Source organism: Corylus avellana, chromosome 4 (assembly GCF_965113065.1).
Source record: "Corylus avellana chromosome 4, dhCorAvel1.hap1.2, whole genome shotgun sequence".
Taxonomy (NCBI): domain Eukaryota; kingdom Viridiplantae; phylum Streptophyta; class Magnoliopsida; order Fagales; family Betulaceae; genus Corylus; species Corylus avellana.
In genome coordinates this window covers 32,345,074-32,371,163 of record NC_142493.1, presented here as the reverse complement: position 1 = coordinate 32,371,163, position 26,090 = coordinate 32,345,074, and the positions used below count along the sequence as shown (strand labels likewise).

At 36.0% G+C, this 26,090-nt stretch overlaps 4 protein-coding genes across 8 annotated transcripts; all 4 read right to left on the bottom strand.

Annotated features, from left to right (window-relative positions):
* Positions 1-450: 450 nt before the first annotated feature.
* On the bottom strand, positions 451-2,831 carry LOC132177618 (homeobox-leucine zipper protein ATHB-13). Of its 5 annotated transcripts, none has more exons than XM_059590014.2 (4): positions 2,729-2,831; positions 1,936-2,109; positions 1,440-1,840; positions 451-978 (listed from the first exon to the last, which is right to left on the bottom strand). In XM_059590014.2, the coding sequence occupies exons 2-4, from the start codon at positions 2,060-2,062 to the stop codon at positions 622-624; spliced, it is 885 nt and encodes a 294-aa protein (XP_059445997.1). In that variant the 5' UTR covers positions 2,063-2,109; positions 2,729-2,831; the 3' UTR covers positions 451-621. The 5 variants fall into 5 exon arrangements, with proteins under 5 accessions (XP_059445997.1, XP_059445996.1, XP_059445995.1 ...); XM_059590013.2 differs by lacking the exon at positions 2,729-2,831 and adding an exon at positions 2,287-2,401; XM_059590012.2 differs by lacking the exon at positions 2,729-2,831 and having other exon boundaries at positions 1,936-2,402.
* A 5,840-nt stretch (positions 2,832-8,671) lies between these two features.
* On the bottom strand, positions 8,672-16,836 carry SUT2 (sucrose transporter 2). Its single transcript, XM_059589054.2, has 14 exons — positions 16,330-16,836; positions 15,668-15,733; positions 14,978-15,076; positions 14,832-14,896; positions 14,662-14,746; positions 14,524-14,557; positions 14,277-14,376; positions 13,909-13,984; positions 12,792-13,151; positions 11,565-11,708; positions 11,179-11,412; positions 11,025-11,088; positions 10,899-10,942; positions 8,672-9,181 (listed from the first exon to the last, which is right to left on the bottom strand). Exons 1-14 carry the CDS (start codon positions 16,594-16,596, stop codon positions 9,011-9,013), a joined length of 1,809 nt encoding a protein of 602 aa, XP_059445037.2. The 5' UTR covers positions 16,597-16,836; the 3' UTR covers positions 8,672-9,010.
* Positions 16,837-17,884: 1,048 nt separating this feature from the next.
* LOC132176896 (RNA-binding (RRM/RBD/RNP motifs) family protein) lies at positions 17,885-20,435 on the bottom strand. The gene is made up of 5 exons (XM_059589056.2): positions 20,347-20,435; positions 20,105-20,262; positions 19,493-19,568; positions 18,583-18,696; positions 17,885-18,460 (listed from the first exon to the last, which is right to left on the bottom strand). The coding sequence occupies exons 2-5, from the start codon at positions 20,218-20,220 to the stop codon at positions 18,059-18,061; spliced, it is 708 nt and encodes a 235-aa protein (XP_059445039.2). The 5' UTR covers positions 20,221-20,262; positions 20,347-20,435; the 3' UTR covers positions 17,885-18,058.
* A 1,270-nt stretch (positions 20,436-21,705) lies between these two features.
* LOC148586618 (transcription factor PRE6-like) lies at positions 21,706-22,541 on the bottom strand. The gene is made up of 2 exons (XM_088515877.1): positions 22,235-22,541; positions 21,706-22,023 (listed from the first exon to the last, which is right to left on the bottom strand). The coding sequence occupies exons 1-2, from the start codon at positions 22,367-22,369 to the stop codon at positions 21,871-21,873; spliced, it is 288 nt and encodes a 95-aa protein (XP_088372003.1). The 5' UTR covers positions 22,370-22,541; the 3' UTR covers positions 21,706-21,870.
* Positions 22,542-26,090: the final 3,549 nt, after the last annotated feature.

Genomic DNA, 26,090 nt, shown 5'->3' with positions numbered 1-26,090 from the left:
GGGTTTTTTAATAGGTTCATCCCTATTCTATCCTTTGTCGCTACTAAAGAAAACTACCCAACCCAAACGTCCCCTTCACGAGAATGGCCATTTCCCAACTCTCCCTTTTTATTTTCTTCCACTCTTCATCTGCTTGTCTTCTTCCCCCCTTGGAATGAGTGCTAGATTCTCTCTCTCTCTCACTCAATTTTATTTTATATACTTTTATTTAACTTTGAGTAGATTTTGTTCACCGTTGGTACTGACAATGATGAATGATGAAATCAGCGAAAGCCCCGGTACAAAGCATGATTCCAAAACAAGGAAAGAAAATAAAAGAGGGAATCCCTCTTTATTTCATGGTCCGTGCTAGAACTACGACCAGTCACTAGCAAATAATTAATAATTTCACTTTTGAATTTTTGGAAACATGGTGTATATATATTATTACTACTACCCTTTTATTCCTCCTGAAAATTCAACCTGCTATATTTTACTTTTATACATTCTAAGTAGCAAAACGTGGTTTAATTGAAAGCATAAAAGAACAAGGTAATTAATTAATTAATATATGATGCCCTCTTGATTTCACTGCGAAATCAAAAAGATTATACTCGATCCAATAACGACAATCATCTGGGTTCAATTGAAATGTTGTTGCTCCAACCACGGCCAGAAGGCGGATTGATCATCCATGCCGCAGAACATGTTGCTCAAGCTTTCTTCTTTGACCATTTGATCCATCTTCTGGCATTGGAGGTGATCCGGTCTTGATGAGTTTTGGAAGAGCTGAGCCACCCCCGGAGGCCTAACAGCAACAGAAGATGGAAAGAATGGTCTGCTGGTTGGATGAGTGGATAAAGGGCTATCGATGGCTGGTGTCCTTGAGATATCCAGCTTGATCTCCGAGCTGTTCTCGCTTCTGTTGCTGCAGGAACCCTCTGTTTCTTTATTGAGGTTGATAGATTCTGTTGGTTCTCTATTTTTTAGTGCCAATATCTGTAGCAATTAAATTGACCGGTCAAGTAAAAAAAAAAAAAAGAAGCATGCAAACGTATTACTTGTTGAGAGATTCCATACTGTAAATTTAGGATATAATGGAAAGTAAATCAAATGTGAGGTAGCTTCTTACAAAAAAAAAAAAAAAAATGTGAGGTAGCTAGCTAGCCCAGATGTGTCTGAGAGGCCTCTCTTTTCAGATATACGATTACCCTTTATCCCCAAACTATGATCAATCTTACATCAAGTATCATAGGAAAAAGGAACTTTTTTGAAAAAAGCAATTATTGGTTCTAGTAGTAGTTCTCCAGCAGAAATAAAAAAGGTTCTGAAAATCATGATGCAAGCAAAAGTCAAAAAGCATAAATCTTTAAGGGGCGGGGCAAATCTTTTTATTTCTATAAATTTCAGTAGCTACATCAGCAAGCTAAAGATCCCCAGCAGGAAACAGAAAAACTAACCTCTGCTTGAAGTTTTTGGTTCTGAGCTTGGAGTGCATCATTGTCTGCTTTGACAGCTTCAAACTGTCTCTTAAGAAGATCATAGTCTTTCTCCAACTGCTTGGTCTTCCACCTTGCCCTCCTGTTTTGGAACCATATGGCAATCTGTCTTGGCTGCAGACCTAGAGCCCTAGCCAACTGCATTTTCCTCTCTGGCTCAAGCTTGTTTCCCAACTCAAAGTTCTTCTCAAGTGTCTTCACCTGTTCCATGTTAAGCCTCCTCTTTTTCTCCCCTACCTGTGACCCATCATCAGACAAATCATCCTCCCCATTACCTTCTTCTCCCAATTCAACACCTGAAAATGATAGGGATCTCTTGCCTAGGAAGGATGCAACCCCTGCATCAACACAACCTTTTGAAGCTAGCCCATGTAATACTACTTATTTATATTGGTGTTTGTGTGTGTGTGTGAAAAAGAGATTGAGAGAGAGAGAGAGAGAGAGAGAGAGAGAGTACCATGAAAGTCCTGAGGTGTGCATGAGGGTAGGATTGGATTGAGAGAAGAGGAATGCTGATTGCCATCTTCATGAGGGGCTTGTAGCATGAAATTTGCTGAGAAGAAGGCCATCCCATTGCTAGTCATAATCTAGGCTTGTGCCATCAATTTTAAAAGCTTCTCTGATAATCTGGCTGTCATGTTGAAAGAGAGAAAGAAGATTGAAGATGCACTAGGTGGACAAAGTTTAGTGTAGGAAAAGGAAAAGCGAAATATATCACAAAAAATCCTTTGCTAGAATTAAAAGAAATATGAATTTCTTCAACATGAAGGAGATGCAGTATGATTGGTATGATGGCTGGCTTATATACCTTATCAGCTTCTAGGAGAGTTTATTATTCTTGTATATATAAATGGAGAGAGAGAGAGAGAGAGAGAGAGAGAGAAAAGAGAGTGAGGAAGAAGTAATGATTCTATAGTTCTACTTCTTATCATATGAAGAGTGATTTCTCTTTTTATATGTGACTTTATTTTACAAAAATAAATAAAAATATATTCTCTGTAGGACATGCATACTATTCTACAATATATATATATATATATATATATATATATATAAACAACAATGACAATATTTGTAAATAAAAGAGAAATTAAAAAAAATGTCAATGAGATTCAAAATAAAAGGGGAATGTACTCAAGCTTGTAAGAATTGCTGTTATTTTCATTCATAGGGGACAAGCAGTGGTGTTATTCTTAACAAAGACAGTTGTCTATAGATATAAATTTCAAAAATGGGAAGCAGACACTTACTTTTAAAGTGGGTTTGATTCCATTGGTAAAGGAAAGAAAATGGGGTTCATATTTTATGCTTCTTTAATATTGTGAGCTGTAGACTTAGACGAAAAAGATCATATATATATTGCTCCTGCTGACTATTCAATTAACAAGTAAACTAGAGCTTTCAGATGGGGTGGTCATGATCATATATATATATATATATATATATATATATCATACAATTACATACACAACCCCCACCCCCCCCCCCCCCCCCCCCCCCCCAAAAAAAAAAAAAAAAAATCCCTTAAGTTTGTATGATGTTCTTAGTTTTGTGAAGAAACAGGGTAACTTAAGAAAAAAGAGAAATGAGTTGGCTGTATCTTTAGGTACAGAAAGAGAGAGAGAAAGAGAGAGAAAAAAAGAAGAAGGGGCAGGAATCTAGGGGATGGGTCCAATGAGGGGGGCAGGGTTTGCTACCTAACCCACCAACAGGTATCGTGCACTGGGACGAAACCCTTTCCCATCATCCATTATCCTCTCTTCCTCTTCCTGTGCATTACCTTTGTACGTGTACGTGTGTGTGTGCATGTAAGAAAAGCCCAATTAGCTGCAAGGCTGTGTTTAACCCTACCACACCCCCCCTGCTCCTTTTCCTCTCTTTTCTGCCTCGTCACCCCATTTGGCCTATCCTCCCCCTACTTTTTCTCCTTCCCCCCTTAAGGTTAACTTTGTCACCATCAAAACACTAATCATGTCAGATATAATTAACTAACCACAAATCCACGTCATTAATTAGACCCCGTTGCTTTCTTATCCTATATACCAACCTCCTCATCCCCAACCATGGATTTTGATCAGTTCATCACCAATTCAATTCAATTTCAAAGAATATATTATAAGAGTTACATAGGATATTATATTTAAATTTAAATGATTGAGATTTTATTAGATTAATGATATTTTGTCTATTTCGAAACACATAAAGCAAAAAGGGTTCACATCGGGACAGTAGAAAAGTTAAAAGGTTACCATTCTAGAATGTAGATGTAGGCATGCATGCTTTTTAATAAATGTAATAATCAGAAAATAGTACAAGCTAGAGCTAGCGGGGTCAAGTTTGATCATCATTTTTCCTCCTCCTTTCATTTTCACTCTCTTAACCGTTTCCATCATAAATAGAAATAAAGCGGCACACAGCCTCTATGATAAGACCTCTAATTCCAACATACGGTCCCATACTTAGCTTCTTTAATCACCCACAAACATATTTCTCTATATACACCCAACCAATTATATGCTTAATTATATTGTTAGTAATTTAAGTCGGTAACGTAGACGTTTCAAAATTTATTTTAAAAATTAATATTATTATAAATCCTTATCCAAAAATGCAATTTATTTGCTTGGATGATATTCCAATCAGTCTTTCAAGTTCACATCATATCTAATCGTAAAAGCTCGAAACGTTAGTCAATCTAATTATTATTATTATTATTTTTTTTCTAACAAAAATCAATTTGAGTTTAGAAAGTATCCCATTTTTTCATCATGTTCGTAAAATTAAATGAAGAAATTAAAATAATTATAATAAAAAAAAAAGAGCTTAATTTTTAATTTTTTTAATTTGGTTAAAGTAGGAGTGCATGCATGGGAAGATGGGATAGGTATATAGCATAAGGGGAAGATGTCTATGTCAAAGAGGGGTTGTAGATTTTGATGGAGAAATCATAAGCTGCGTTACTGTACAAAGGGATGTATGAAAAAGAGAAGGGAAGGGACCCACCAATCTGTAAAATTGGTGTGGATGGGACAGGCGAAGGGTCCCACACACACAAAACATAAAAATAAAAAAATAAAAAAAATGGTGCTTTAAAATTGGGCAAAGACAAGGTAGTCTCAGCAGCATCACATGACTTTATGAAGGTTGCCCCAGTGGAATGGGGTGGATCCATGTTCCTTCGCCCTGCTCCTCATTTTTATTATTATTCTCCTTTTTTTTCTTTTTCTTTTTTCAAAATATTAGATAAGACGTAGAAAAATAAAGAATAATAATAATAATAATAAAAAAGGAGATGAATCTTCTCCTCCACATGCTCTCATGCTTCTGGGGTGTTCAGCTTACTCTGAATCCATGTGCATTCTTGGGTTGACGTCATCACATCTTTCTCTCAGGGATTTCTTCTTCTTTATTATATATTTTGGATATCCTTCCGGGCAACGAGATATGCGTTGATGGTGATTCGTCAACCACTTGTCCAGTTACGTTTTCTCGCTAGCTCTTTGTAATGGAAACCCCTCTCTCTCTCTCTATCTCTTTTTTTAAGGAAAATAAATTGTAACACTTCAGTTTAAATAATATTAACTATTAAGCAGTTAAGCGGAATAATCATATATTTCACATCTAACGCTACTATACACTTATATGCATGCAACAAAAATTGCATATATATATATATATATATATTGTTAATTATTTTTTTAGTACTTAAGTTTTCACGTTCTTATTTTTTCTCACTTACATTTTCATTCATATCATAAATGGTATATGATTTATGGGTAAATGTTAATTTAGTATTTCTGTGACCATTCAATCAACCAAACTAATGGACTGCAATAAGGGTGATTTCGGCCACCCCAGAGATAGAGGGAGAGGGGATTGGTATTGGCCATGCTTCCTCCCCCTTCCAATTCCTAATAAAAACAAAATGTTAAGATTAAAAAAAAAAAAAAAAAATTCAACCAACTGATCCCTAATTGATCCCTAGCAGCAAATTTTTTTGACTCCTAACCCCTACCCATAATAGTTTCTGGCTCCGTCCTTGACCACCCCTTTTTGGTCATTTGCCACCCCCAAAGGCTTTAGGAGTGTTTCGGCCACTTTCAAACGGGCCGCAGGGGGTGGCCGAAACTACCCAATAAAAGTCCATTAGTTTGGCTGACATAATGGTAACAAATGCACTAAACTGGTAGTTACCAATAAATTAAGTACCAATTGTGATACGAATTGAAACCTAAGTGAGAAAAAAAAAAAAAACGTAAAACGTTAGTAATAAAATGATAATTAACAATTTTTCTTTTAAAATGATAAATTTACTTTTATAAATCATACTAAATATATACCATGGTATTTCATGGCCAGATCTTTAAGCTGAATACATCCAAGTTTGCCTGTGACATGAGCCATTCTTTCAAATTTATCTCTTATCATCTTTTAAGATTTGTCTTAAAACATTGAAACAACTTTCCAAAACTGATGCAGGGTTTTCACAATACTTGCACCTCAATGCATGCACTATATGACTTATAGCAAAGTCGGGGGCGTTACAACGCTTAATGACCTAGTGTTAAGTGGATCGGGGGATCGAGTACGCTTGAAGACCCAATATTAAGTGGAGGAATACGCTTAACAAAATTATATGATGAAAAAGAAAAGTAAAGTAAAACTAGTAAATGAATTGAAATATAAGTACACATGCAATATGCTTTGATAGGATTATGGAAAAGTAAATGCAAAGGATCTATAGTTTTAGAATTTATTATGAAAGAAAAGTCCCTTTCATTTTAACGTTAAAGAAAACAGCTTTTAGCCTTTTACAGTACTGATGTTTCCACAAAGGTGCGTTGTCTAGATAGTTTTCTAAAACTTTTCTACTTGTTTTGAAAGGAAAAGTCTTCCTTGATTTTGAGAATCAACTTTTATTTCAAAATGAATTTGATAAACAAAGAGAGAGAGGAAATTTTATGGTTCTCTGCTTTATATTTATTGAGTTTATTGTGGAATTGGAAGTTTGAATAATGAAGAATCTTAAAAATAGACAATGGCTAATGGGACATCCATCTGTTGAGAAGAGGTAGTTGGAGCATCACATGAAAATGTCATCGATCAGTCCACCAATATATGTCACGAGCATGCACATAGTGATCAGTGGGTACGTTGTTGTTTAATTTAGGGGTGTTTCTTATATTGGATTTATTCACCCATTTCTCCATTTCTTTCATCATTTTAGTCACTGTATCTTAATAGGCATCCAACATGTGTCACGACCAACTTTAGCACGAATGAGACTTTGCAACGTACAAGTTTGTGGACAAAATGTGTTGTGTGTTTATCCGTGTGCCATATGTTCAAGGAAAATGGTTTGTTTTCCGTAGTTTCCTTTCCTTTAATTTCTTCGTTGTAGAGAAAAAAATGTCTCCCTTTATAGGTGCTACCCACGTTATGGCATTCCGTGAGATGTTTGTCCCAATTTCTGTGCAAAGTTGAGCAATACACTTCAACTAACATCATATCCCTTACAATATTATCACTTCACTTTTCTTTTCTTTTTCTTCCATCAAACAGAAACACCCTTCATTGTCATTCCGTGAAAGCCAAAGGTTACTTTGTTCAACTCTTACGCCAAACACCCGGAAACCAAAAAACTTGTAAGTTCTAAAGCAGCGACTGCATGCACCGTGAGAGCCAACGGTTGCTGGCAATGGCGGCTAGGCTGTGTTTGCTTCCGCAAATGAACAACAGCAACCCATTATGCAAGTTTAGCAGGAAATATTCCATACATGCCTTCGTGATTTATTTCTTCCTTTTCTTTTTTCGGTTTTATTGTTTGTATATAGAAGATTGTGGTGCAACTTTCTTTTGGAGGTTTTTTATTTGGCAAATGAATGAACACTTGAGATTAGATACAAACTAGCAAAAACTACAATGATCAAATTACAACCAAGACTAAATTAATATAAATAATGCATGTTAAATTACTCATTCATACGAAGTTCTCATAAATGCTCGACAATGTTCGATTGAAGTTGAGAATGGTGCAGGAGGATTTTCATTGATTTGTTCATAATCAATGTGTACCTACGACGTTTGGTAGCACAATGATTGTCAATTGATCCTTCTTCTAAAGCACTAATAATTATCCCTAACTCATCATCAAACTTACCAAGAAGCATTTTGCGAAGGAAAAAAAAAAAAAAAAGTTGCCTCTAGAAAAATAGTAAGCTATAAGAAAGAAAAAAAAAAAAAAGAAAAAAAAAAAAGCAGAGATTGAATGGAAAAGAAACTTGGAAGGACGTGAACGAAAATTGGGAAAGAAAAAAAAAAAAATCATTTATATTGAAAGCATATGACTATTGGAAAGGATACCTTCTGTAAGGGTAAAGAATATGACAGTTAAAAAAATACTTTTGTTGGAAAAGAATGTTGACAAATATGACGGATAAGAAAATAACTAATTTTTTAAAAAATATAATAGCTGAAAAAAGACAAATTTTCAAAGATATAATTGTTGGAGAAAAAGTAAAAGAAGAATATTTAATTAAAATATTAAAAATAAATTGCTAAAATAGAGAATGAAATGTATTTGCTTGATAGCTAAAAAAAAAAAAAAAAAAAAAAAAGGTGATTATTTAACTAAGTTTAATAGGCTGAAATAGAAAAGGCCAATGCGGGGATAGTTTTAGGGGGTTCAATCTAAATTTTAGATGGGAATAGCAAATGCATAAGCCAGCCAATGCAAATGCCTTTACAATTATAATTACGCTTTGCAGGTTGATAAAATATATCACTAATGCCACGATCATTATATATTAAAAATAAATAAATAAATAAACTCTGCCTACTAAGAGAATCATGTAAAAGCCCTTTACCCAAAAGGTGCTAAGGCCGTCATATACTCTTAAAACTCCAGAAAAATCCAGAGATAAGTAAAGCAATCCACAAAAATGAATGGGTGACTACCTCCGACTGAACTGACACACTTGCTTAGAGGAGTAGTTTGTGCAAATGGAATTCAAAAGCAACACCATTTTTAAGGATTTGCTTATGTACCAGTGTCGTGCAACACCCACTCTAACAAATTAACAATGTACCACTACAAAGGAACCACGACCCCTGAACGAGTAAGTTAATGTAAAACATCGAAACAACACACACATAAGCAATATTGCCGAGGAAATGACTAAACAATTAGGGGGGATGAACTCAGAATGCAGAAATAGGATAATTAGGACTCCTAGAAGAATAAATCTGTAATACAAGTGTCTCCTAGTGAGAACCAAATCAAAAATTTTCATTATATGCGTGCATATCCTTTCAGTAAATGATATATTACACTCTACATAGGGTACAGATACCCACAAGGGGGGAAAAATGAATGAATTTGAATATGGGGTGTGTATTTCTTCTGATAAGAAGAAGATACGTACTAAAAATGGCAGAGCCATCTCTTTAAAAGTCGACCATTGCGCATGTTCTTGTTGCTGCTGAAAATAATATACAGGTTTGTTGTCACCTTGGTGAGGCTGCTTCAGTCGTTAACCGAAATGGAAACCAGTTGACTGGTAAGAGCTGCTGGAAAGATTCGGCAGCCTGCGGATTGCAATAACACCAGCTGCAAAGGCACTGATTGTAGCCAAAACAAAGGCAGGAATGTTTCCTCCACCAAATAAAGCATCCCATGGCCCCGCACCAAGTGATACAATCATCTAAACAATAAGAAGTTTGATATCAACATCGACTGAACAAACAAATACAAAAATGGGAGTAAAGGTAGAAGTGTTTGTCGCAACCAAGCAAGAGTAAAAAGGAAAAGTATCTATCTTTACAGCTCACCTATAGGCCCGACATTTTAGATAATATATTACAAGCTAGATTAGCCACCACTGAACTCTAACCCCAGATAATAAACAATGAACAGGGCAAAAGGAAGAGAGGTGACTGATGATTATGGTACATTGTCACTATAGATAAGTTTTGAAAGATGCATTGGAAACGACGGTACAAATTTCATAGGAATAATAAGTGCAATAAAAAAATATATAGCAGGTAAACACACAAGCACAAAAAAATAATTATCAATCGTAGCTAGTTAATTACAAAACACTGTTGATTTCAAAAAGAAAAAAAAAATTACAGAACACTGTTAAAAATTTAGATTGTTGTTGTAGAAGGGATGGGCTAGGCAAAGAGTTCAAATTTCACCTAGTATGTTGGTCCAAGGTTTGTTTTCCAATCTCTGAGGGAGGGTTGAGGATCTGAAACTTGCTAATATTCAAAATTGCTCTCTTAAGAAAATGGCTATGGCACTATGTGCATAAGAGAGAAGCTTGGTGGAGAGTTGCGGTGGACTCTAAATTTGGCAGTTTGTGGGGTGGGTGGTATTCTAATGAGCCTCTTCAAGTGTATGAAGTGGAGTTATAAAAGAATATTAGGATGAGTTGGGGAAAGTTTTCAGGTCATGCCGAATTTGAGGTGAAAGATGGCTCCAATGTTAGATTCTGACAATATCTGTGGTATGAGAATATGACTCTTAAGAAAACCTTTCCATATTTATATTGTATTGTTTACTCGAATAATAGTTCTGTTGCGGGTCACTTGGAGGTTATTGCTGGCTCTAATCAGCAGAACGTAAGCCTTGCTAGAACGGTTCGTGATTGGGAGGTAGATGTCTTCACCTAGTTTTTCAGGGTGTTGTGAAACAAGAAGGTGTAGACAACCTTTGGTAGGTCCCCCAAAAGAGTGTTGTTCAATGATAGATCATTTTTCAGTGTCAAGGTCTGTACTAATGAACTTATATTCCCTTGGAAGAGTGTTTGGCGAACACAAGTTCCATTGAGGGCGGACCTTGCTTGTTCGGCAGCCCTAAGAAAGATCTTTACCATAAACAATCTTATGAAGCGGCATGTCATTGTGGTCAATAGGTGTTGTATGTGTAAAAGGAGTTGGGAGCCCATGGACCATCTTCTTCTCTACTGTGAGGTTACTTGTGCCTTACAGAATGTTTTCTTCGATTTGAGTTTGTCTTGGGTTATGCATAGATGAGTAGTCGACTTGTATATTTGTAAGTGGATTGCTGGCAACACTCTGAGTGTTGTTGTGTAAAAGATGGTGCATTCGTGCCTTTTATGGTGTCTATATTGGGAAAGGAATGACAAAAGTTCTGAGCATGAGAGGACATCTTTAGACAACAGTTTTTGTTTCTCCTTTGGTTTATCATGATTTCCTTTTTATTTTTTCTCCTAGCTAGGTGTTTTCTTTGGTATACAGTATGTGTACCGGAGAGCGTCTTATACTTTTAATTATATCTTGATTAATTATTTAAAAAAAATGATGTTTCCATTCCAACATAGTAAAAGAGTAACCAATGAAAAATTTAGATACCGAAAAATTAAACAGAAAATTAAGAAGAATGCATGAAACTACCTGGGGAACAACAATTGCAAGATTCAGAACTCCTATAGCCAGCCCTGCATAGCCATACAAACTCTTCAGAATCACAACCAGATAAAGAAGTTAACAACATGAAGTTATAAGGAAATTGCTACAAACCTTGGCCGCCACCTGAATCAGCAGTCAGCTCCGCTGTGACAGAAAATGGAACACTGTAGGTAATCTGTAACACAAACAATCAATGCCGGCAAAAACAGATTTCAGGACAAAAATGGAAGCAAATCAAGTATCACCAAGAGGACACTGTACTTACAGCTAGAGGAAAGCCAAGAAGAGCAAATACAATCAAGGCAGCTATCCTGATTGCTGCACTCCCTCCAATTACATGTTGAATCCCTTCCGAATATTCTCGCACAGATACCAAACTAATAATAGCGGTGCCTCCCATGCAGGCAAACACGATAAAATTGCTCATTGCCCACACTATTCTTGCACCCATCCACTGACACATTGGTTCAATAAGGAAAGAACTAATGCCAAGAACAACCTACACCAGGAAAAAAAAAGTTTAGCAAGAAAATACACTATTTACAAGATTTCCTTCCCATCAAGTTGAATTATTCTTATTGTAATTTGAATAAAGAAATGACATATTTCAAATAAAAGTAAAACTACTGATGGACAACGTTGAGTTCTTACTGAATTCAATAGCAAACCAAATGCACCTTCTCTGACTCCTTGGTCATACTTCTGTACTTCAGAAAGATCTCCTTTTGGATCTCCATGATAAACTTCCCTCCCCATCCAATCCGTATCAAAAAGAAAGAAGGGGAACCAGGACAACTGCATACAAGATTGTGATTGCAGATAGCATTAGGTTAATATGGAAACTCAAACCACCAACCATCACATATAAACATTAATCTAACACCCATATACATAGTAAAGCGGTAGCTATGGCAGATGGACTCCTAGGCCTCTACCACTAGGCAAAGTAGAAACTTTTTGTCTAAAAAAATTTACTAAAATTCCGAATCAGAAAATTACATTGCAAAATCACCTTCCCAATAATAGCAAAGAAAAAATATTTTTTAATCTCAGCTTTTTGTTTGCCTCTAAGATTAGATAATAAACTTGTTTTTTGTACATTAACTACTATTGTCACATATCTCCTATTAGATCATCCAAGACCTTCGTGTCAATATCCATTTCGCTTATCCTTCTGTGCCTACCCCTCCCCCCCAATCTATTGATTTAATTATACCGATCCCTCATCTGGGGCTATTGATCCAAAGCATTTATATAGGTGTTCTTTTTTTACTTTTACTGAATGTCATACCCTATTGTTCTGTACTATGATTTTGTAAGTAATAGTTGGCATCCTTCATCTTTTATCTTTGCTATGTAGATGCTTACACATTCCTTACACCATGACATTGTTGAAGGTGTTCGACATCTAGCCATCACTAAAATGTACAAAATGAATATCTTAATTCATGGACACTTTAATTACATATATATTCTTACATTGATAAATTTAGAATCTCATGGTACATCTTTGATTGATAATGATAATTTTGATTTGTAAATTTTCTCCATTTTATTATATATGAAAAGGATTACACTTATCCCATGTATTTTTTGCTATAAATTACCGCAGATTATAAAACACAGTAGTTCTAACTTCTTCCTGAAGGCTTTATGCCTTAATGTTGTGTTTCATGTAAACTTGTCCATTAGATTTTTGTGCTTCAAATTTTTTTTGTTTACCAAGTAAAAACAAATATTCCAATAATTACTGTCCTGCGCATTACTCAAGTTCGGATCAATGATATCCAGTTCAAGAGAACAGGAGATTGGCTAACAACTAAGTTGAAAGGAAAACACACAAAAAGGAAATATGGTTACAACTACTGAAGCACTTACCCAACTAAGGGCCATAACAATAAGCACTGAATGCATCGCAGGCTGTAGATGCCTCAAACTGGTCAACAAATTGACTAACACAGCTCCAGGGCCATCACTAAAGGTTTCATTTTGATGATCCTCAGCTTTAGAGTTGGCCTCTGTTAGGTTTACATCCCTTTCATAAACAGCTGCAGTGTTGTTACCTTTCGCACTTTCAGCAATTGGCATATCAGGCTTTGAATTTGAGTGTTCAAACCCATTTTGTTGAGTATCATTCAATAAAGGTGCAGAATCTGATAGACGTTGAGGCTGATTCACAGTAAGTGGGACCTCCTTCGCAAAATATAAAGTCACAAGTGTGCAAAGAGTCAGGAAAACCTGCACATATACCAAATAATGCTGTTGGACTCGTAAATGGCACAATTAGATGGCAGAAAAACACATACAGCTATAAATTGCAATTTTTTTTCCTGAATTTTTTCATTAAAAAATAAATGAGTTTGTAAACTGCTAAAAGGTAGATGTATAAAAAGAACAAGGAAATTCAGAACAAATGACTGATTATGATCAGTGATGACTGTGAAGTCTACTAAAGTTGTTTGAGTTGTCATGGGGAACTATTCTTCCTACACCAATAATGGCTACTTCCACCCTCTCTCTTACACATGTGAGACCTATTTTGACTGAATGGAAATAGAATTTCCCCAACATTTTTTTTTTTGAGAAGTAATAGCATGTCCCTAACTTATGATATGCATGTAATAATCAAATTTACTTGACTCAGATATGTAATGGGAACAATATAATCCAAGGTCATCTTAGGAATATAAAATCTTGCAACAGACTTTACTTGACCAAACAGATTTAGCCGGACAGAAACCCTGTAAGTAGCCACTGGTCAATGGTAAAAAGGAAGCATAGGGTTTTGAGATTCTATATTCCCAGTAACGTGTGGAATGTATCTGAGCTTCATTTAAAAATAAATAAATCATGAAGAAGCTACAATGATAAAACGATGATTGAAGCTATGTGATTGACAGGAAAAACAATGTTTTCAAATAATGGACACAGAATTAATTAATTATATATCATGTACAAGATTCATGCAGGTAAACTAATGCCCAAACTAACTCACCACAGCAACAAGAAAAGCTGCTTTGAGATTTGCACAAGCTTCACAGCAAGCACTACTCATCAGGAATGGAAACCATCTGCTCAAAAATAAATTCCCACATAGATTAATCACCACAAATATTAAGTGCTGAATTTGAACAATGACAACATAAGATCATATAGCAACTGGAACAAAGTAGTATCTCAGCCATGCAAGATTCAAAGATTCCTTACAGTTACTTATCAATAAAATGAAAAACAAAACATGGGGATCAAGTATGATATCTAAGCAAAAATGATGGAATGCATAGAATGAATAAGCACCAACACAAACAAGCTGAATCTACAAAAGCAGTACATGAAAACAAAACAACAGTTAAGACGTGTCACCTGTGCCAATTTCCACTAGCACCAGAAGAGAATCCTAAGATGTTTCCAACGGCCATCCATGAGCAAAATATAGCATTTGCTGAATTACGTTGATCAGGGCCTAAAATCAAAGTTGTAACACATCTCATCATGTTTTGCAATAATATGTATTTTGTAAGCAAAACATGTAAATAAAGCACAAGTACCCAGATCTCACTAAATATGTTAGAACCCAGATGGAAAGATATCGGAGGAAAAAAGAATCCACCTGATAGATCAGCTAGAAGAGCACGAGCTGGTCCCTACAAACAATAAAACTTTCATTAATTGCTCTTATACATGGTGGTAAAAAGCATAAGATCAGCGGTAATGGGAAACCAGAAATGGTTGTTTCAACCAGCCTTACCTGCACTGTATTGTTGGCAAGATCCAGCATCCAGAAACCAATAACAAAGACAATAGCTGCCTTTGTTCGGGTACCTTTGTATGTGCTGCATTTGAATAAATGATTTTTTTTAAGTCGAAAATCCATGTTTGTGAATTAAAAAACGAGGATCAAAAGGAGGCAACATGAACCTGCAATGCTCCTTCGTATCACCTAATATAGATCCAATGTCTGCAGAAAATCCGATTAATATCACCTATATTGCAAGACTTAGTTCAGCTAATATAAAAGGCTGTAAACAACTTATTTAAAAGATATAGGAATTCCTAAGACTTACTGCAGCTGAGATCATGAGAGATCCTATCAGTATAAATGGCCGTCTTCTTCCATATTTAGAAGTGCATTTATCACTCCAAATACCAACACATGGTTGAACCTGGAAAATAATAAGCAAGTAACTCAAGAAAACTACTTTTTGAATCAAACAAATGTAGTAGGTGACAAATATATGTACACTTTTATATTCTTTCCCAGCTTTGGCTCCAGCTGTCTTTTACTAATTGCAAGAAAACATCTATAGCCAAGTAATAATTCACCACATACACGAAACAAAGGGCATTAAAAAGCTAGGTAAGATCAAGATCATCATAGTGCACAGAATCTTAAGTACCAGAAGACATTGATGAAGTGTATGAAACAGTAAAGTTTTATCATTTTCCTTAGAATAAAAAGAGAGGAAATTAAGTAATATGATCAGATACTACCCATTCCTATGGAGTCTTCTACAGCCATTATGTTTAGTGTAATTATAGCCCATTGTGGAAATGTTGTTGAATCATCTCCATTAAGCACATGTATTTTGCATTGAAGGTGCCCCTACTCGATATGCATGTTGCTAACCTACACCAACTCCTATGAAGTAAATATAAAACATTATAATTATGGACCATTGGTCGCTCGGTTGGGAAAATTAAAAAATAATAACAATACAGGAAAGGAAATAAAGTAACTGGTGGCTATCACCTACCACAAGACCTGTAATCGGGCCACAGAGCCAAATAAAAGAAGAAAAGGCATGCTGTATTCCAAGTGTCTGCAACAATAAGTTGAGAGGCGCTAGTTAATCAAAATGAAGAATGAATATAAAACTGAAAAGAACTCAATACAATGTAGATGATCAAGGAAAACATAGTAGAAATCATCCAACCAAACATGAATAAACCATGAAAAGATAACTAATTCCATCAAATGTAAACCGGAAAAACAATCTCGGAAGAACACTTGCCACTATGATATTACCTGTAAACATCCTTTTACATAGAAACAGTGAAGATTGCTCTGTCTCACCCTTAACAACATTCACTAGAATCTTGTTAATACATGTATCTGACGCATTAGGTAACCCCAAAAATAATCATGTTCGTTTATTGTTGTTATTACATAATCGTCAATTTTGAAATGAATGGTGGTGGCTAAACCTGTTCAACTCGCAGTGTAATTTTCATAAGAGCTTGAATTAATTATACTCCGATTCTCATTCTTAAAGAATCATTTTAATTCTAAAAATCATTGCCCAACTCATACTCGTCCAGATCCGAATCGTCCACAAACCACTCCAATTAAGAACACGCAATAAACAAACACAATTCACAAACATTTTGATGAAAGAAAGACAGGGAGGGTACGGACCTGAATGTAAGGAGTTAAAAGCGAGAGCTGTAATGCCCAGCCGAATTGGACCCCGGCGGCCACCGTACAACTGAGAACCAGATTCATCAGGCTAATGTGTTTCTCGCTGGAAGGGGGAGATGAAGAAGGAGATGGAGAAGAATTGAGATCGATCCGATGGTGTTGGGGCGAGTGGGAATCGTCCACTCCCACCATTTCCACTTCGACCTCTCTCCTCAGGTTCTTGTACGGAATCCGGATCGACTTTGAGTCGTCCTTCCCCGCCATGACTCGGAAAGATGGTGCGCGTGACTCGGGCGATGGCTACGAGCGCTCAATCGCACGCCCTAACATTAAATTCGGTTTCTGAGGATCTGGGGCTTTGCCCGAGATCTGATTCCAGGGTTAGGGAAGATGAGGAAGAACGAGAAAAATCAGAGTCAAATTTGGGCGGGTGTGGTGTGGGGGATGTGTCTGATGCGACGCTACTAGCCTCTCCCTCGCGTTCCGGAAAAGTTTGCTACGTTGCAGCACCGTGAAGAGTCCTGCTTCAGCGTATATACACCGTCGATGGTGAACGATCTCTTTCTTTACTTAGTCCGTCGTGGGGCCCAGTGGCACCTTGTCAAAACTTGATTCATGGGATTTTTCCAGTGCAAGAATACGTGTAACATCAACGTAAAGTGCCCCTTGAATCTTCAATCGGGGCCGTTGATCGAAAAGAAATAAAAGTCTATGACATTGAGTTTCCGCGAAGGGAAGTGTGGAACCGTGAAGCCCACCGACAGTGGAATTTTGGAGTTAGATTACGTCGACACGCCGTCAACTTTCTAAAAATACCGGAAAGATAAAGGATCCGCGTTAAGTTTCTTTGGTAAACCATGATGTCGTAAGTATTAATTGTTTTTTTTTCTTTATAACATGTCCGAACAAGAAATGAGATGAAAATTCGAATTAATGACCTTCGTTTTATTAAGAGTAGTCTAAGCCGATTCGAACAGATTAAATTTTGCTAGGTCAATGAGTTATGTACATAAACCAATATTATATAAGAAAACATTATAAATGTGTTGATTTTAGCAGTCAGTTGTATTGTCGAAAACGGCATTCCTATGTTATCAATAAATGTCGTTCGAATTAACGGTCTATAGTCATTAATTAATATTGTTAACTCGAATTCCACATCTGTGGTTATTTTTCAGCTTTTTAAATAATTGCAATGAGAAATTCTAGTGTTGGTTATAAAGAGCAACGGGAAGCAATAGCATAACTCGAGAATGATGGAAGAGGATTATGACGAGTGGTTTCGGACCAAAATTTCCTGCAATTGCATGTTCCTGCAGTCAAGCAAGCAATTGAAAGAGATTTTCGATAGAATTTACGTGCCCAACCGGTATCAAGTTGTCAGAACACCCACTCGAACAAGTTAGCCCATTAGAACGTCTCACAATTACAGTAAGATAGACTACAATCCCAGAGGGAGATTGCAGTTCTCGGCGTTTTTCCTGTAGCAATACTGCTCCAGGCGTCAGGATATAACAAAACCAAAACATAGCAGCTAGTACACATCAACATGGATTATGAAACAACAATACTTGAAAATGAGATTACCTCTATGGCTCATGTCTTGTGTACATCCATATTATTAGACTGTACACGGCCCATACCAAGATACAAAACTATCCATATGTTTTAAGCTATTCATATACAAGAACGAAGGGGTACTTGAGTCAATCAAAGGCCTCATTGCTTAATTAACACCATGACCACCCATGTCAGCTGCAACTTTTGCTGCTCGAGTTAAAGCATCTGAGACCCAAAGAGCTCCCTTCGAAAAGTAGCTACTGTTTACCACGCTGCTTGCAGCTGCCGACGCGGCTGACTTGGTCCTATCTGAGACATGATACTTTCCATCAACAGATCTAACAGCTTCCACCCCTGCACATATCTTATCAGTGAGGCCGATTCTGTGGCTGAGCTCAGCAACCTTGGCTGCTGCATTTGCTGAAACGTGATTCTCATCATCCAACGCTTTGGCCTTGCCTAATGCATCTTTACCTAGATTATATCCCTTGGCTAGCATGGTTTTAACTACTTCCTGAGCCATAGTTACTGCCTCTCCGGTGCTGGGAAATTGGGTTCTTTGTGTATGCTGCCAAGGTTTAAAAAAAAAAAAAAAAAAAAAAAAAAAAAAAAGGCTTAGAATTTTGAAAAGCAGATCATTATGCCACAAGCTATAATCATTAGAACGACTAGAACAAACAAAAGACATACAATTGAACCAGTTTCCTCTTCTTGCCTATGTGAAGGCCTGTTCCAAAAATCAAATTCATCTTCATATGGCCCCCAGCGGGTTATGCATACGCGTTGATCCAAAATTGTGGCACCCTGAAAGAACAAATTTCACATAGATTAGATAAACCATAACATAATCGTCATGCAAAAGGGCAAGAAAAACCCAAAACAAATAAAAATTTATAATTTTGATTGCAGAAAGGTATTAATGGCTGATTACAAAAGAAAATTGGTGAAAAGATCTGTGCATTTAAATGAAATATTAAGTATTTGACTATGAAAAGACCTTGAACAAGTACACCTAGTAATAAAGACAATATAGACAGAAGGAACAAATAGGATAAGAATACCATGACACAATGTCATATAAGGTGGTGGAAAAGTGAAAAATTAAGTGCCAGCTAATATCATGACACAATCTCCGACTGAGTGAATATGGTTTACTTCATTGATGCCTGCCGCTTGGACCCCATGGGACGTCAGTCCAACCAAGTGGTTCTACTTCTGAACTTGGTTTTTTGTGTAAAATCACCTCGCTCAGACCTCTACCAACTGAGGCACTGACCGATCCATTTGGTTCCTCAAATCTGACCGATCCAGAGACTTACATCAATTTGCTTTGACACAAAATTTTGCCAACACAAAACTTTAACAGTTCCAATTGGTCTACTACACACAACAGCTAAGGAGCTGCAATAACTTTGGCTTTATAATATTGGAGATATGTGGATAGAAACACAATTCCCAGTCATCCCATTTACAAAATATGATCACCAAACATAGAGATTCATGAAATATAAGTACCTGACTACAAGTAGATCACTAAAGATTCTAATTTTGTGCCTTACACATTATCAATTTTCTAGCAAAGAGTTTGACCCATACTTACACTGAGCAAGCATGCAGTGTCTTGAGAATAAGCATCTTTGAATGTCACATAGGCGGTACAGGCAAATTCACCAGCTCTGCTTTGTCCAAACCAACAAAACAAAAAAAAGTATCGCATTATATACTGAAGAACTCTACAGAAAACCCATACAGCCAAGGAAATTAGCAGTATGCTTCTATTAACACCTAATGGTTAGTTAACAAAGACCAAAAAAAGTACTGGAAAGCCCTTTAGAGCTGACTATTATTCAATTACCCAAACAAGAATTAACAATCCCTCCTGTGATCAAAATTGTTTAATTTTGTGCAACAAACTTGAATAGTCATTCAAGTACTGTAAACTATTATCTATAACCCCAGCGTTCGTACGCCCAACTTTATGCTATAATATGATTAAAACACCCTAAGCAACCAAAAAAATTACAAAGGGATTTCTTCGTTAATCTCCATAACAGCCTTAATTATTCTTAAAGAAATATAACTGTTTTGCTTTCAAAACCTATCTCTGAAACAAAAATGGATTCAATCAGCTCGATCTCACTGTCTCACATATGCCAAAGTACAAGTTCGTTGAATTCCAGTAATGAAGTATTGTCGGAAAAAAGGATGCTACCCGGCGATTTCGACATGTTCGATCGCACCAGAGAAAGCGAAAAAATCATAGACGTCCTTTTCCGTGGCCTTCGGAGACAAACCTGAAACTTCCACAGTATACCCTCCAGGATTCATGTTTTCCAAAAAATCTCAGAAACCATAAAAATGGTCTCTAACCTGGAAATTGAAAAGTGAAAACATGTAATAAAAGAAGAAATTAATACTAATTCTTAACTTCATTTTAACTAATTCTGAACTTACAGGTTTTAGAAGAGGAACACCAACTCGGAGAGGAGAAGAGGAATTTCCAAATTCCAAACCAAACGCAACCTTTAAAATGGGATTAGGACAAACGTCTTTTCTCAACCGACGGCCCAATGTGACGGTTACCGGCTACATTCGGGCAATTTGGGATAGGCTTCCAGTTCCAGGTCCGATTTTAGGCCCAGTTGGTTCGGGTCAGTGGGATTACAGGCCCGGGCTTAAATTACAAAATGAGCCATTCAAAATAATGCCCAGCCCACACATGCAATTATTATTAGAAGCGTTAATAGCGCATATAGGTCACTATTAACGGTGGAAATGATGCTGCTTGGAGAGCGAGATTATAGGCAAATAAATCAAAATTTTGATTCTCTAGGGGCCACCTAAACAAAGATTTCTACTCTGGAACGTGCTAAGACAATCTTAGACTTTGATTTTCCTAAACAAAGTATATATATATAAATCTTTTTAATTGTGTTTGAGATTTTTTTTTTTTTTTTTTTTTTTCTAGTCAAAGCGGGAGAGGGGGAAGTGTTTGACTGTTTGAGAATAAACTGGTCGTTAGTTGTGCAGTTTGTCAATAACAATCTTTGAGCATGCAGCTGCTGAGGATGACTGAGCAAACCACGTGTACGTAGATTAAATTTTTTATAACTTTCTCAGAGGTTGGTCAGATTGAAGGGCTTGGAAAGTTGACCCATTGGAAATCATTAGACGGCAATAGTTAATCAAATATTGTTGCAGTTTGAGATGCCTAGCTCCTTGCCTTAGCTATAGGAAAAATAACATGAATTAATTAATCATTAAACAAGTGGTTAGCTGGTTCGTACGTAGTAATTAATATTACTTGCCTTGAACAACGAATCATTAAAAGGTCGGTGGCAGAGATATGCAGTCTAAATATGTGTTCCACTGATCTTGTCATTGGTCCCAAATTCGACACTCTATAGCGACAATTGGGTCCCAATAATTAATATGAAGGACCTAACAAAATATTGTGCATGAAAATCAGTTTAATTATTACTTCATTGTAAACATGTCGCATTGCCTTTTCACGAGTTTTAATGGTGGCGGTGTGAGGTAATTATCGCATATGTTACGCACTGTCATCATCAAGGCCGGCTGACCTTTTTTAAGGGTATAGAGACTTCCAGGTTTTTCACGTAAGATAAAGAGCAATATAGTATAAGTGATCAGTACAAGTGTAAAAATGTGGGAAAGAAAGAAGAGAGGAATCGAGGATGAATGAATGAATTTGTAGATACAAAAAAAGCTTGAGAGAAACTCAGGAATGAGCTAGATACCCAGAAGAAGTCTGTTTATTATATAAATTAATTAGTTACTACATATGTTTTTTTTTTCTGGTGAAAATGAAGGGAATATAGCATGGAGCCCATGTAAACCCTTTTGTCCTGGCCGGCCTAGTGACCAATCCCTATAAGCTAGATAGTAGAAGCTAGATAGTACGTAGGAGGAGGAACAAGGAGACAAAGATAACCCTCGCTCGATCTTTGTATTACATTACATAAGTAAACTCCTGATTATGGCCGCTTGTGCGCTATCAGCGTCTGTTGTAGCCAAAAGGTCGGACAGCCGGTCACTTAGGTCTTCCACCTCTCTGTGTAAGTTTCTAATGTAGTTGCAAGTCTCCTGCAACACCTTCGAAGCCGATACCTGCACATACCCAACCAATATCATCGAATATCAACAACCATTCATTTTTGTGTAATATATATTATTATTAACGGTCCACATGCACCTCAAGTTCATGTGGCCACACAATAACTTATCTATCTACCAAACCAAATCAAGGCCACACATTACACAGACACAATTATATATATACTATATATGTGAGTGAGAGAGAGAGAGAGAGAGTGTATACATTGTCGGAGCGCCTATTGCGGATCTCAGGGATAAGTTGTTGTAACTTGGAAACAAGATCGGTGATCTGATCATCAGTAATATTATTCCTGGAAGCACCTGAGGAGTTCCTGGAACGGGATCTTCTGGTAGACATTGTGAGGGCGCGTGGGGGGAGTGTCAGAAATTAATAGTTGTTGAAAAGTAAAGGTATGTGAAGAATGGGTGTTGAGGGGAGTTATAATTAATAAGCGAGAGACGGAGAGAGGGAGGGAGGGAGAGAGAGAGAGAGAAGGCGTGAAGAAAAGCAGAGTAAGTGGTGTTGGGGGTGAAGAGGACAGGTGCATGGGAGAAAGAAGTGGGCTATGGTTGTTGTTAAATAGGGTTGCGCGCGCGCGGGGGCGAGAGAGAGATACGCCATGCTGTGGTTTCTCAGTGTGTCGCCAAACCGGGGTTAGAGTTCAAGTGGGTTAAGGGAAATGTGGTCGTTTACACCCAACGACGCGGGACCTCTGTGTGTCAGTCTCAGCACGCAAGCCCACGTTATCATACTACCTCCTGTCATTTGAATTATTTAGTTTTTTTTTTTCTACATTATTGAAATAAGCCAACATTTTTTTTTTTTTGATGAAATGAAACATCATTTTGTTAATTATATATCTTTTCTACTCACCAAAATATATATATATATATATATATATATATCTTTTATTTTAAACATTAAACAAACTTTATTTCTCTCTCTCTCTCTTCGCTCCTCTTCTTCTTCTTCACTCTACTAGCTAGCTAGGTAGCTATAGTCTGGAAGTTGAAAAGGATGACATTGTTGACCAGTCAGCAAGGATCCCCTAATGCTCTTCCCTCGAGGCTTCGGAAACAACATTGCATGTGTCCTCTCGTAAACTCTGTACGTATCACCGAACCCAAGTTTGTGGCATGTCTTATTCGATTCTAACATAATACAATACAAATATATATATATATATATATATATATATATATATATATATATATGTTATCCTCAGATACAAATATGTATGCACCATTTGGCATAGAACCTTCCTGTGTTAAATTCCAACTTCTTTCTGGTGCTAGTCAATAAAAATCATGGCCTTAACCCACTTTAGACACATAATTAATTAATTAAATGGGTTTTTGATTCCCGAATCTTGTGCCCACTGTAATATTTCGGTTGAAATCTCCAGATAAGCTGCAATATCGAAAATGTGGAACGTTACATGTCCGCACGTGACAAGGATGTATTTCAATTTTTCCCGGCGAGATTCCTGGTAGAAAATCATTTTGTCGACGTAACGTCATAATTACCCATGCTTCTGAGTTAGACCATACGGGAACATGGTATAACTCACTCTCAACTCAGTTTGGATCTTAGTGTCCATGCGTTCCGTTACCATTTCATTACCAAACCATTTCACCACAAACAGACAGACAGACAGTAGGTAAAGTATATACCAAAAATCATGTAATAATTTTTTTTTTTTTTTTTGTTGAAATGAAATAGAATAACAACTGTAAATTTGGTGTTTTGTACGTTTCAATAAAAAGTAGACACTTCATAAGAGTTATCGTCTTAGTTGGTTTTGTAGACTATAGTATTAAGGGCTTGAAAGTAGACGGTGGTCATTGGATTATAATTAATGAAAAGTCCATGAAATTAATTTGAAGTAAAGATACAATGTTTTTATTTCTATTATAGTTGATGTTATTACTTTATGTACGTGTCAAATTTTTATTAAAGGCTGTAAAATAAAGTTTTACACCGCATCAAGATAAAAGAGGCTCTCAAAATGAAAATATTTATTAAAAAAAATCCAAGCCCAATCAATTGCAATATTAGGAAAAGGAAAAATAAAATAAAAAATCAGTCACCTTTACTAATATTCTTAGCTTCGCCCTTGCCTGATAAGGAAAGTGACAGGCTAGAAAGGCTAGAAAGGCTAGAAATGAGTGTCCCCCAAAATTGTAAAAAAAGACTAAAACATGAAGTCCCAGTTAACTAAGTGCCAAAACAAGGTCATAGGGAAAAAGACAAACAAGCAGTACGTATATCTTTATGTATATCAGTAAAATGAATGGCCGGAAATGATCAGTGATAACTGGTAACTTCTGCAACTAACTACATTTATCTTCTGTTTTTTTTTTTTTTTTTTTTTTTTTTTTGCAATGTTTTTCTAATTTTTTTCCTTTTGCGTTCTTAAATAACAAAAAATCTTTCTTATGATAAAAAAATTACTTTTAAAAAAAAAAATCTTATAGAGAGTATTAATTTTTTTTATTTTGAATTGCGAAAGAAAAAACATTGCATCCCAAATTCCAATGGTAGACAGATGGAGGGAAATATTGCAAAAATTGAATTATTAGGGACATTATACAAAATTGATAATAGTCCAAACTTCGATTAAACAAAAAAAAGTACCGGTTTAAATTAATTAATCTGCCTATGTACTAGATTCCTCAAAACAAGGGATAAATTTTTGTTTTGTTCTCTCTTTTTGTCAACATGTGCTACTCCAGATTATGTTCGTCCCATTTTACCATGCACATAAAAGTTGAAGGGTCATGTATTTACCAAGCTTTGCTAAACCATGAAATGCCAACACCTAAAATATGTATTTATTATAAATTTACCAATTATTTGAATTGGGTTTCACAAACATGATGTATCAGAATGTTGATTTACCAACTATGGGTCACATGAGGCGAATCTACCATATATATATACATATATATATATATATGAAAATTATATGTTTTATAAGATGGGTTTTGATAAATGTCAGAGACTAGGAGATCTCCTAAATTGATACTATTAAAATCTTAATTAAATTATTGAAATTATCTTTTTTTTTTATATATAAGTTTAACATGATAGAAGAGTAGATATTTAACTCTGCAGTGATAGGCCTCACTTGTTAGGAATTTCAACCCACGTGTGAGAGAGGTGTCAAAATAATAATTAAATTATTAACTTCCCTATTTATTAATTTAACATACTTAACCATTTGTCTATATCCACATGTATTCGTTTTCAAGAGATAACTCAATCGGCTTAGACCACGCCTAATGAAGCGGAGGTCTCTAGTTCGAATCTTCATCTCTCCTCTTATGCGGACATGTAAAAAAAAAAAAAAAAAAAAAAAGTCCACATGTATTCTTAACTTCCTTGGATCCAAAGTCTACAATGGTTAGTTTTAAGTGCTGAAAAATGTTATGCTTAATTATTAGAAGGCCTAGCTTCTACTAATCTAATAATTCCTCGATCAAATTTATTTGCCACACGCCTTTTTCTTTTTCTTTTTCTTTTCTTTTTTTTTTTTATCAAAAGGCCTCTCTCTTTTGTTTTGTTTTTTATTTTTTAGAAAAAAAAAATATATATATATATATATATATATAAACATACAAATTAAAACACATCACCAAACACTCAAAACTATTATCACATTCACGCTATATCAAAAAAACATCATTAAAAAGCATTAACAAACAAACAGAACCCCCCCCCCCCCCCCCCCCCCGACGATGAATCATGGGAAAACTAGCTAGGTACATTAATTTCTTTTCATATCTACAAAAGTAGAGAAAATACTCAGCATCAAATTTAGAGAATTGCCACGTTTTGGGTATATGATTATCACCATTAATGTCATTGAAAAGAAGATCTTTTTAGCAACTCTTGCAAAATTATAGGCTGCATTATGTTTAAGGATCTTGACTTTTGGCAAAGTCGTTTTCATCATGAAACAGAGCATTCACCCCGGGCCCGGAGGGCACCCACCTTACAAATTTAAAATGATCCAAAACTGTACTGCCGACACCCAAGGTTGTTATAGAAAACGATTAAGGAAGGACGCGGGCGA